The following is a 13,078-nucleotide window of genomic DNA, read 5'->3' as shown; positions in this document are numbered from 1 at the left end:
TCTGTGGGATGGTGCTGATCGAGTATGGCCCGTGGGGCAGAAACTCATGGTGGGCTTTTCCCCATGGCATGGCCTCTTTCATGGCACTCCCTCCCCAGGAGTGCATCCATTCCCAACACTGATGGCCTTCAGGTGCCAATTGAAGAAGACATATCTGTTTGCTTGGGCTTTTGAAGCATGAATATTGATTGGCATTTCAGCAGCTGGTGTTCTTTTTTTTTTGCATACGTTTTGGTTTTAGAGGTGCGTTTTTCTATGTTGTAATTATTGTACAGCTTGCATTTCCTCCGTTGTTCACTGCCCTCAGCTCCCACAGGGAGAAGGGCAGTCTAGAACTGAAATAACATACAATAAATAAATAATATCCTACCTTTTGGTCCCGCAGGGTCCTTACATTATTTCAAAAATAATATGCAGTTAAAATTGTAACATTCAAATCGGGGGTGGAGAAAACCTTCCATAAAGCAACGTGCAATTATTACCAATTACGGTAAAACCTTAAAAAAAAGACACCAGAACCACTTTAACAGATTAGAACAGAATTCAACAGCATTGTTATTATTTTATATGTGGAGCTTATTATTAATGTGGTTTTCTTTTTGCTTTGTGACAATATGACTTAACTTGTACTGCATGCTAAGCATTTGAAAGCAAATTACGTACTTTAGATGTATTCCGCCCCAAAAACCCATACAAGATAACACCTATTAACAAACAAACTCAGGAGTCCAGTGTTGACATTTGGTGGGAGCACCAGTCCATGCTAAGCATTTTTTAAAGGAAAGGAGGGCTCCTTGTTGAGTCCACCTGTTTAGATATTATCCAGTGGCAGATCACACATTTTGTGCACACATTATCTCTGGTTCAGTTCTCAGCATCTTTCACTAAAAGGATTGCTGCTGGCAGCAGGGCTGTACAAGATCTGCACATGGTGCCTGACACCATGGAGAGATGATGTCAGTGCCAGAGAGTAGACAACACTGGGCTAGAATAGATAGACCAATGAGAAAGGGCACGTAGCTCAGTGCTAGAGCATCTGCTTTGCATGCAAACGGTTCAATCCCCAGCATCTCCAGGGTAGAGCTACTGCCTGAAACCTTGGAGAGCCACTGCCAGCCAGTGTAGACAGCAGAGAGCTAGGTGGACCAGTGGTGGGATTGCATGGCACCTTCCCGTATTCCTTCCTATAAGGCAGCTGAGCTTCATATGTGTATTCATTTGTGTATTGATGAATTCAATTTATATCTTGCCCTTCCTCCCTGAAGGGTGCCCTTTCTCTTACGTATTCAGAAAGGAGCCCTATAAATATAGACATAAATAAACTGAATAGGGTGTGTGTGTGTGTGTAGTAATGGGGGATGCCAGCTGTAGTGACATTCAGATGCGTATATACCCAAGTAGGAAAAAGGCAGACATTCAGGGTCACACACACTGTTGAATAAAGGTGATTTAGAACTCTTTAAAAAAGAAGAAGAAACCACTGCTGTGAAATTATTTAGTGTAACCAATATTTATCCACCAGGGCAAAGAAAAGAGTTTGAATGTATCAGAAATAACCAAGACACTTGTGAGCCCTTAAAGCAGGCATAGGCAAACTCCGGCCCTCCAGATGTTTGGGACTACAATTCCCATCATCCATGACCACTGGTCCTGTTAGCTAGGGATGATGGGAATTGTAGTCCCAAACATCTAGAGGACCAGAGTTTGCCTATGCCTGCCTTAAAGACTACATACATTTCTTGTGCCATGAGCCATTATGGTCGGCAAGGAGTGCCTGAAGTTTTCTTGAAGATATAAGATTTCCCTCTCCCACCCTTTAAAAAGCATCCCGGAATTCAAAAGTTTATACTTTGTTGGTGTCTGTGCGTGCAGTTTCCACTTGAACCCATTAAACACACACACACACACACACACACACACACACACACACACTAATATGAAATTGAGTGTGCAATAGAATAAAAATCTTTAACAATTCAGCCGGCGTCAACGACCCAAAATGAATCATCTGACTTTCACTCCAAGCAAGCTGAGGGCAATGTTTTGCATCAAGATGCAAATAAAGCCCCGATTAATCTTGCAACATTGCCCAACCAGCCTGATTTCTCACCATCACGCTTGTTGTTTTTAGTTGGGTTCCCCCACCCCCCAGTTATAGTCCAAGATTAAGGTGTGGATTTTTGGCTTCCTTGCCCCCGCGTAACAAGTGCAGGCAAAATTAGCGGGTGGGCGAGGAACCGGTGCAAAGGCGGGGGAGGGGCCGGAGGAGGCGGGGCGGGGCTGGGCTTGCTCCCCTCCGGAGGAGAGGCGGCGAGGGAAAGAGACTGGCTGGCTGCTGCTTTGCGAGAGAAGCCTGCCGACTGGCGACTCCGCCTGCTTCTTTCCAGGCCAGGAGGCACGAAGAAGGAGGAGGGGGGTTCCTGCAGGAGGGGGCGGGGGCGGTCAAGCAGAGAGCCTCCCCCATGCAAACTCCCCGCCAGGCAGGCAGGCTTCAGCCCCCGCTCCTGCTGCCAGTAGCTGCCTCCCCCGCTGTCATGAGCATCCATAAAGGAGGATCCCGCTTGCAGCGGCAGCAGCAGCCTGGCGAATAGGGCGCGCGCGCGCAGGGCGCACGGAGTGGCGAAGGCGAAGGAGACGAGGCAGAGGCTGCGGGCTGGCGGAGGAACAGGAGAGATTTAGATTGCAAGCAAGCCGGGACGCTTCGTCGGCTTCGGGAAAGCCCTGCGGCTCGCTTTGCTGGGCGCAGAGGTGGAGAGGGAAGAATCTCCCCCCCTCCCCACTCCAAAGGGGATTTACGCTCGCCACGTTTCTGGCGCAGCCGAAGAGAAGACTGAACTAGACGGCAATCCACCTGTCTGCCTCTCACCGCCTACCACTTCAGGAGGGCGTCAGGACGCGAAGCCACCGGAGGCGCCTCTGGTCACTCCCCCTGCAGGGAGAGTCGAGCAGGACCCCGCACACCCCGCCCCCTAAAGCCTTTCCACGCTCGGTAAGGTTGGCCAGAGCAGCGCCCACGCTCCCCACCCCCCCAACGCCGGGCACGCTTCCCTTCTCCAAAGAGGCAGCTCCCTGCCACCTTCTTGGCCAGATCTTCGCCCGCCTCCAACATCTGGCATAGCCATGACTCTCTGATCGCACGTCTCTCCACCCCCGCCGCAGGCACGCAGAGTGCGCCGCCCCTGATCCCCAATTTTGGCCTAAGTTGAAAAGGGCACATTGGATCACCCCTCGTCCTGGGGCCCAGCTGAGCCCCTGGGTGCCCCCACTGCCGTCGGCGGGATGAAGCCTTTGGAGAAATTTCTGAAGAAGCAGGGGTCTCACTTGGCTGCCCGGGCTGGCCCCGGGGCTGGTGGGCAGCTGCCTCGCAGGCAAAGCGTCTCCAAGATCCTGCTGCCCGGATTCCTCAAGGAGCCCCCCGAGGAGCCCCCCGAAGGAGGCACGGACACTGCTGGCGATGGGCGATGGCTGGAGCTGCGGCCCCCCGATTCCTCTCTGCGCTCCCCAACGTCCTTCTCCTCCGAGGAGCTGTCCCCAGGCGGTGGCGGAGGAGGCGAAACCCAGCTCAGCCCAGAGTCTGTACCCACCTGCTGCTGGGCACCGCTGGCAGAACCCGAGAGCCCCGATCGACTGCTGGGGAGGCTTCTGGAGAGGCTGGGAGGCGACCCGACAGCCCCCCATGGGCATGGCTGCGGTGCAGGTAGGGGACGAGTGTGGGACCCTGGAATGAGAGTGGGAGGTGCCAAGCTAAGGAAAGGAAAATTCACAGCTCAAATATCAGGGGCTGATAGTGCCAAAGGGAAAGGCAGCATCATTTTTGCACAGAATACAGGTCGATGTAGGGACTGGCAAGGGTAGGGTCAGATGGACATGCCTTTACTTGGGCCCTGGAAGTTGGAACCAATTTATCTAGCCTGCATAGCTCAGCATGGTGCTGATAACGCCAAGGTTGTAGGTTCGATCCCTGTATTGGGACTGCTGCATATTCCTACATTACAGGGGGTTGGACTAGATGATCCTCAGGGTCCCTTCCAACTCTAAAATTCTATGATATTGTGAATCAGTCCCAGAACATGTGGCATAATACTGAAGTGTGTCTCTGAGCATGTGCAAAGTGCCCTTTCCTCAGTAACTGAATCCTGTCTCCCTCCCGCTTCTCCAGAATCCAAACTAAGCACCAAGCTTCCAGGTGCGATTTCCAAGCAAACATGTTACCCTGTGTTTGAGAGGGTCTGCAGGGCCTCATTTTTAGGGAACAGAATCAGGTAGCAGGATATGGTCTCGGAATGATCAGACTCTCTCACCTTTCCATCATAATCAGCTGGTATCATCTCCTTTTGGGATCTTTGATCTGGAGAAATAGGCCCAGCATGGAGGAAGAATTTTTATGGGGGGTGGGGCAGTGAAGGAGTGGGGAGGCAGTAACAAAGTTAAAGGGGGGGGGCTTCCCTCTCCTTCAGCCTGGTGATTGCACCTGTCTAAGGGATGATGGCAAACATAGGAAGAGCAGACAGAGTGCTGAGTGCACTCTCTGCTGGCAGGAATGCTGCAGATGGAGCATTTGTGTTGGGGCAGAGGTGGAGAGCCTGTGGCCCTCAACATGTTGATGGACCACAACTCCCATCATCCCTGACCATGGACTGTGCCAGCTGGGGCTGATGGGAGGAGGAGTTCAACATTCCCTAAAGGGCTCCAGATCCCTGGTGTAAGGGGTACTTGTGACTGGGGTTATGATGTTGAAGGGTTGCCTGCTCCTGGGGTTGCCTAGAGGAGTTCAGTGGAGACATGTGGCAAGATCAAACTTGGGGGGGGGGCTTAAAGGTGAAAGTGGATGCAAAAGAGCTTCTGCCACAAGGTGAAGTTTCCAGTGAAAGTTATAACAACAACAACAACAACAACAACAACAACAACAACAACAACAACAACAACATTTATACCCTGTCCATCTTGCTGGGTTTCCCCAGCCACTTTGGATGGCTCACAGCTAGTTTTATGGTAGAAGTTTTGGGGAGAAGGTCTGGGGTCAAAGAGAAAAGACATCTAGGAATGGGTAAAGAAGGTGGGTGGCTTCTCCAGAGCTTAGTACTGGAGCTAGTGGGGTTTTAAGAGGCTGAGCTCGCAGCTAGAAAGTGCCAGGTCTGTTCAATCCTGGAATCATTGACTCGCATCAAGCAACTCTTAGCTTCAGCCCCCACTTCTATGGGAATAGGGATAATAATCTCTGGTCTCCTTTGCTGTGTTGTTGTAAAGTTAGTGAATGAGGATACAGTATGTAGGGTTTTGAACCCTTTGGCAAAAAGTGCTATATAACTTCTAAATATTTTGTAATGATTAATTTCTCTGTAATTAAGTTTTTGTGGTTTTTTTAAGTACAAAAAGTATTACAGTACAGCGATTATTCTCACATCTGTCCTGCCTCGTGAGAGAGGTTGACTTTTACTGCAGGCTTGTAAATAACTGCTTGACAAGTCACCTGTGGTGAGTAAGAAACAATTCTAAGTGATCAGAAAAGAATGTGTTTGTAGAGATGAGAGAGAGAAGCCTCCCCCCCCCTTTCAGACCACTGAATGACTAATAATAGAACTAATTTGAAATGTGGACTTGTAATCTTTGTGATCTGAGTTGCAAGGCTGTTTTATCCTTGTTTTGCACATGAAGAAACAAGGTTGAGAGAAGGAGTCAATTTCTGAGCAGGCATTTGAACTCAGGCTTGTTCACACTTGCATGCACATCACCACTGGCAGCTGAACGTGTGAACTGGCTCCATTGCAAAGCATTGCGTTTGAGGTGATGCAAAGTAATAGCCAAGTTCTTTCCATTGCATTAGATCCATGATGGTTCATCCACACATGGACTGTAGTCATTGCTGGATGCTGCAGCCCTCAGGTGATGAATATTGGAGAGATAGATTTGAAGTGGCATTGGGACATTGGCACAATTTGCACATAATGCTAAGGCAAACCATGGCTAACTGTGAACAAGCAAGCATGTGGGTACTCAGAGAAAAATCATGGCCACTTTGCTTCTTCCTCAGCCTTATTTCTGCTGCACTATGCAGAGCTAAGCCGTGGTTTGGTTTAGCATCAAGTCTGAACATGGGTTCATGGTTTGTCTTCCCAGACTGGTGGAACGCTGTGCTAAACCATGGCTTGAGTCTAGGTAGCATGGCAGCAGTTGGATTGAAGGAGGAGTAAAGCCGCCACATTTTTTACTTTGGGCGCCCGTACATTTGTTTGTTCACGTCAAGCCATAGCCAGATACACACCACAAATTTTGATGAGAATGCATTAAAAAAGAAATAGCTATCTGTGTGTGTAGGGCTTATCTTCAGTGTTTGGAAAATCAAACCTAGAATTATATTCACTGATGTGAAACTCTGGTGATGAAAATTAAAGAGAAATAGTTTTAAAAAATTGATGTGTTCTGTTCAAAGATATATATATATATATATATATATATATATATATATATATATATATATATATGTAGGTTTTGGTGTCTTCGGGTGTCTTCCCGTGTAAGAGTTGGGGTGTCTAGGCGACGTTTCGACGAGGTCTCACTCGTCATCTTCAGGCTGGTGCTTTCGGCTTCTTGTTACTAGAACAGAGCAGGATCTCAGTGTTTGAGTTCCTATAAATACTGTTGAGGGGGTGTGGTGTATAGCCTCCAACGTTCTGGGCAGAGAGGAAGTTCCTAGGTTAATGTGCCTTTTCTTCTTTTGTTCATTAATTACTTGAGGGATATCTTGAGTGATTACTTGAGTGATATTCTGAGTACCACTTAGGAGGGTCATTAGGTGTGGATTAGTTGCTAAAGCTTTCGTGTCTTGACCTCTTGACCTTGTAAAGAGTTTTTCTGAGAAGATGGCTGTACTGCACTTAGTTGTGCTCTGGCTTGGCTTCGTGTATAGGGGCGAGCTGTGGTTTTGTGCCCTGTGCCAGCCAGATCTGTGTAGGGATTGCAGGGGGTGCAGCATCCGGAGGTGCCACTATGGTTTGGCTACTGGATGGTGTCTGTAATTTATCTGTGGAGAGGGTCTGGGTTTGGGTCTGGTGTGGTTGATTGGAGATGGCGTTCTGTGTGCCTCTGGTTCTGGTGTCGGTTTTTGTGGGGAGGGCTAATTTCCAGATGTCTGGCAGGCGGGACGTGTCGTCACGCTTGTTCATGTTGTGAGGGTGTTTCTCTATCTCGATGGCTTCCATCCAGTAGCCAAACCATAGTGGCACCTCCGGATGCTGCACCCCCCTGCAATCCCTACACAGATCTGGCTGGCACAGGGCACAAAACCACAGCTCGCCCCTATACACGAAGCCAAGCCAGAGCACAACTAAGTGCAGTACAGCCATCTTCTCAGAAAAACTCTTTACAAGGTCAAGAGGTCAAGACACGAAAGCTTTAGCAACTAATCCACACCTAATGACCCTCCTAAGTGGTACTCAGAATATCACTCAAGTAATCACTCAAGATATCCCTCAAGTAATTAATGAACAAAAGAAGAAAAGGCACATTAACCTAGGAACTTCCTCTCTGCCCAGAACGTTGGAGGCTATACACCACACCCCCTCAACAGTATTTATAGGAACTCAAACACTGAGATCCTGCTCTGTTCTAGTAACAAGAAGCCGAAAGCACCAGCCTGAAGATGACGAGTGAGACCTCGTCGAAACGTCGCCTAGACACCCCAACTCTTACACGGGAAGACACCCGAAGACACCAAAACCTACATTCCTGTACCCGTGAAAATCTACGAAAGCATATATATATATATATATATATATATATATATATATATATATATATGCAGGTTTTGGTGTCTTCGGGTGTCTTCCCGTGTAAGAGTTGGGGTGTCTAGGCGACGTTTCGACGAGGTCTCACTCGTCATCTTCAGGCTGGTGCTTTCGGCTTCTTGTTACTAGAACAGAGCAGGGTCTCAGTGTTTGAGTTCCTATAAATACTGTTGAGGGGGTGTGGTGTATAGCCTCCAACGTTCTGGGCAGAGAGGAAGTTCCCAGGTTAATGTGCCTTTTCTTCTTTTGTTCATTAATTACTTGAGGGATATCTTGAGTGATTACTTGAGTGATATTCTGAGTACCACTTAGGAGGGTCATTAGGTGTGGATTAGTTGCTAAAGCTACTAATTAGGTGTGGATTAGTTGCTAAAGCTACTAATTTGTGGGGAGGGCTAATTTCCAGATGTCTGGCAATCCCTACACAGATCTGGCTGGCACAGGGCACAAAACCACAGCTCGCCCCTATACACGAAGCCAAGCCAGAGCACAACTAAGTGCAGTACAGCCATCTTCTCAGAAAAACTCTTCACAAGCTCAAGAGGTCAAGACACGAAAGCTTTAGCAACTAATCCACACCTAATGACCCTCCTAAGTGGTACTCAGAATATCACTCAAGTAATCACTCAAGATATCCCTCAAGTAATTAATGAACAAAAGAAGAAAAGGCACATTAACCTGGGAACTTCCTCTCTGCCCAGAACGTTGGAGGCTATACACCACACCCCCTCAACAGTATTTATAGGAACTCAAACACTGAGACCCTGCTCTGTTCTAGTAACAAGAAGCCGAAAGCACCAGCCTGAAGATGACGAGTGAGACCTCGTCGAAACGTCGCCTAGACACCCCAACTCTTACACGGGAAGACACCCGAAGACACCAAAACCTGCATTCCTGTACCCGTGAAAATCTACGAAAGCATATATATATATATATATATGGCTGTACATGAGCCATGCATTAAAATGCTACCATCTTCCTTACTTGTCTGTAAGGTAACAAAAAGTTAAGTATTGTCAGTACATGTGTGTGTGTGTTGTGTAACAATTTTGACATTCAGCTGCAGAGTAAGCATTCTTGGTATCCAGCCATTATTTGTGTTTGCTACTTGTGGTCCCTTTGCCCCAAAGTCTCTGGCACATGCACAGGACTTGGGAGATGGGAGGCCTCGAACTCTCACTTCATGCTTTTAGCATACTTAGCTTAAAGGCCCTTAGAAGTGTCTCCAAGGCAGTAGGAAATAAGGACTGCCTTTGGTAAACAGAAGTAGTTGGACTATAGCACACTACACCAGCTCCCTAATGAAAGTATCCTCCAGGATACTGGGAACAATTCTCCTTTTTTTGTTGAGGAGAGCCGGACTTTCTACTCACTGTTTTTTAAAAATTAGGAGTGTATTAATTTTAGCAGTGAGATAATTTTTCTGGCTGGATTTTTCATGCCTAGTTACTTAAGCTCAGAACAATTGTTGAAGGCAAGAAAATAATAAATATACAAATTCTTTCTGGGCATGTGCAAAGTGTGTTTGGGTTGTGTGATTGACTATACATCTGAGACTAGAAGGAAGAGCTTCCAGGTCAGAAGGCACAAAATTTCCAGGCAAGGGTGGAAATGTAAAAAGGTAAAAGTATACAGTGGTACCTTGGTTCTCAAACTTAATCCATTCCGGAAGTCCGTTCTAAAACAGCAATTTAACATGAATTTTACTATCTAACGAGACTATTGATCCATAAAATGAAAGCAATAATCAATGTACTGTGCTATAAAATAAACAAGACAGTATTGTAGATGATACAAAAAAATAAAATTCTTACCTGCACTGATGATAGTCATTGTTTGGATGGGGGCTTTTATCCATTTCTGCAGTCACACAATCAATCAATCAATCAATCAATTAATCAATCAGTAGCTGAACTGGGTTCCACACAGTCATAAAAACAAATTAACCAAAAAAGCCTCAAAAACAAAAATGCAAAATAAATAACGAAAACAAAAGAGCCAAACTTAATCCATTCTGGAAGTCCGTTTGACTTCCAAAATGTTCAAAAACCAAAGTGCAGCTTCTGATAGGTGCAGGCGCCCCAGAAACAATAGCCGACAGCCGCATTGGATGTTCAGCTTACTTCCGGGTTTTTGGCGTTTGAGAACCAAGGTGTTTGAGTACCAAGACGTTTGATAACCAGGCTACCACTGTATTGGGATATGATCTATAATGAATTGGAGAAAAATGCTTAAAATTACTTTACCCCCCCCCCCAAAGAGTCATTTTTATTGGGAATAACATAGACAGAAATTGCTAGGTGTCAGAAAAGGTTATTTATGTATGCAACCACTGCGGCCTGTGTTTTGTTAGCCCCAAAATTGAAAGTGAGCAAGGTCCCAACTAAAGAGGACTGGCAACTTAAGTTGACAGAATCTGCAGAACTTGTAGATTTAACACATAGAATAAGAGAGCAAGAAGAACATATATTAGAAGAAGAGTGGAAAACATTTATTGAATACATGGAAAATTGCTGTATACAGCTGAAAACGCTGGCAGCATTAAGATAAATTCAGTGGTGTAAATAATATTCGATTGATGTAGAAGTGGAAAACTGATTTGAATGGTTATAGTAAAATGTGCAGGAATGTATGACATGTAAAATGAAGCATGGAAGGATAAGAAGGGAAGTCATTCGATATTTTAAAGTTTGTAAAATATTTATTTTGAAAGGTACAATTGAAAACTTAATAAAAAATATTATATATAAAAAACAATAATTCCAGACAAGCTTGAGATATCCTAGAGATTGGCCTCTGGGTGGTGAATATTTCAGATCTTAAGCGGAAATTTGCAGTCGGCAGCGATTTAAATGGACCGTTGGGGCAGAGGAAATCAAAGTTGCCTGGAGTGGCTGGCTACATGCATACTTCCTTCAGTTACTATTTGGGCACAATAAAAGATCAGGTGGGCACAAACTGTATCAAGCCAGATGACTTGGAGTGGACTTTGGTTTCAAGTCTTGTGTCGTATGTAACACAGATATCATAGGCCGCAAGTCCCTGAACCTCTCTGTTAATCTTTAACACCACTCCAATGCTAAGGTTAGCTAGTATGAGAAGGAAAAGGCAGAAACGGCCTATGCTCTGTCTGGGAAAGGATGCTCATTAAACAGAGGCCCCTTTCAGGTGTTCATTTTCTACCTGTTGGTGGATTATTATTTTTTAGGTTGCAGCAGCGCTTGGCTTATGTCCTTTCCCAGTGCTCATTGGAGAGCTTTGGAAGATGTATATTATTTCTTTCTTGACTTATGTGGTATTTTAAGCAGAGGACTGCAGGAATCTTGATGGTACAAAGGTTAAAACAAAAAGAACACACTCAGGAAGTGAAAGTGAGAGCTGTATTGTGTACTTCAGACTCCTCCTACATATGGAATAATTGCTGCTGCAGACTTTGATCGTATTGCATTATCTTCTGGGTGGAGTTAGGCACACCAGGTGGAGTGGAACGATATTGAAATAGTTTCCTGTTCCCAACTTGTATCAGAGATGTGGGCAATTTCAGGAGAGCTTTTACATGGGGAGTTTCCTTGTGAGGTTACTAGAGAGAAGTTGAATGCTAGAGCAAGGGAGCGCCACTATATCCTACCCAACCAGGCTTCTGCTTTCTGCTCTGACTATATAGACCAGCACCCAAATGCTTTCTTTCTAGCCAAAAAAAAAAAAAAAAAAAAAAGGAGGAACACTGTTCTCAGCTCATACACTCTTTTCGCTTTCTGGTGGCCACCAGTCTATTAAAGATGAATTGCTTCATGGCACATTGATGCTACCTAAGCAAAAGCTACCTCAGTTTAAGGACAGGAGTGCTGTGGCGGATTTGTACTGCAAACCCACCCAGCCACCACGCAGTTCCACAGTACCCAGTGACTCAGCTGAATGTGTGAAGTGCATCCCTCAAAAAGTATTTCGTTTCAGTTTGTCTTGAATGCTATGAAAATTCTCTCTCTGGCCGTTAATCCGTGCTGGCTCCTTCACACATGCCTATCTTGATGCTGCCATTGACAAATTCAAAATGTGTATGTCTGTGCAATATACACCTTAGCAGGTGACGATGACCTTCCCCCTTTCTGGCCTTCTTTATTCTCGCTCCTTTCTGCCACTTGCCTCGTTCCTCTTCCACCCAGACCTCGGATTGTCCTGTGAGCTAAAACCTCTACTCTGGCTTCCAACACCAGTAATGGTGCCTTTTATTGCTCAGGTTGATCCAGCAACTGCCCTGAGCTGTAGACGCAGCTCGGCCTTAGACACTGCTCTCTCCTGGGTCGTTCGCAGCCCCAGCCTGACCTTGACATGACACATTCACAGCTTGAGAGTGGGCAGGCAGCATTGGTTTTTAAAGCAGTGTCAGTTCCCCTCAAATTCAAACAGCAGCCCCTAAGCTAGCAATAAAAGTGTGTGTGTGTGTGTGTGTGTGTGTTTTGCTGGCTGCGTTCCACCTCCTGCCTTGGTGGAGACAGGTAGAAATTAAAGAGGACTGAAGCTTGGGGGCTGAGAGGACTCTTTGGTTTACTATGCATATATCCACCTCCTTTCAAAACTAACACATGGATGCCCCTCGATTGTGCGTGTAAGGAAAGCCAGGGATTAGAGTTCCACAAAAAGAGGCAGAATTATTTGAAGATGTCTCTCTGAGCATTCAAGGGATAGAGCTTGTTTTTAAAACATTTGCTCAGCCTTAATGAGATCTAGAAACTTGCTTTTAAAAATACTGTAGCAATAATTACAACAAAATCTGAGATTCTGCAATACTGTGTGATGGAAAGGAGGGTGGGAAGACAGCTTTTTTTTGCCTTGTGGGGAGGCTGTTAATTAACTAGAGCATTGATCTTCAGGGCTGAATACAGTGGAAAACAGCGCAAACCCTCCACCCTAGCCCAGGGCTCTCAAATTGTGGTAATTGTGGGTATAAGAAGCAACTTTATACATTGACTCAGACCAGTGGGTTGTCTAGCTCTTCAGTGGAACTGCTGGTAGCCTATCCAAAACCCAGTTTTGCAGGCCAGTGGGCAGAATTTCTTTCCCAGTCCTAACCAGGGCCCTTTAACTAGAACTGCTGGGAGATGAAAATAGACCTCCAGTAAGGCAAACTTGGCTCCCATGAATAGCTGGATGAAAGGAATTAAGGGTTCCATGCTCAGTTTTAAAGCATTTGCAAGGCAGAGTACAAAATGCATAAATTCACCCTAAAACGGTAGACTCCTAAGGACAGGAGTCTGTACTGTTTGATATTCCTGCAAATCAGCAAGTTCTGACCA

General features: G+C 45.9%; 1 protein-coding gene across 1 annotated transcript in view; it reads left to right on the top strand.

Annotated features, from left to right (window-relative positions):
• The first annotated feature begins 2,294 nt into the window (after window positions 1-2,294).
• RAPGEFL1 (Rap guanine nucleotide exchange factor like 1) overlaps window positions 2,295-13,078 on the top strand; it is a 55,670-nt gene continuing 44,886 nt past the window's right edge. Inside the window, exon 1 of the mRNA XM_081168670.1 lies at window positions 2,295-3,697. Coding sequence (XP_081024796.1) covers window positions 3,280-3,697 — 418 coding nt within the window. The 5' untranslated portion in view covers window positions 2,295-3,279. The remainder of the gene's footprint in view (window positions 3,698-13,078) is intronic.

This window comes from Podarcis bocagei (assembly GCF_964188305.1).
Source record: "Podarcis bocagei genome assembly, chromosome: 13".
In the NCBI taxonomy this organism is placed as follows: domain Eukaryota; kingdom Metazoa; phylum Chordata; class Lepidosauria; order Squamata; family Lacertidae; genus Podarcis; species Podarcis bocagei.
The sequence above is the reverse complement of the archived record's forward strand: the minus strand, read 5'-3'. Positions and strand labels throughout refer to the sequence as shown.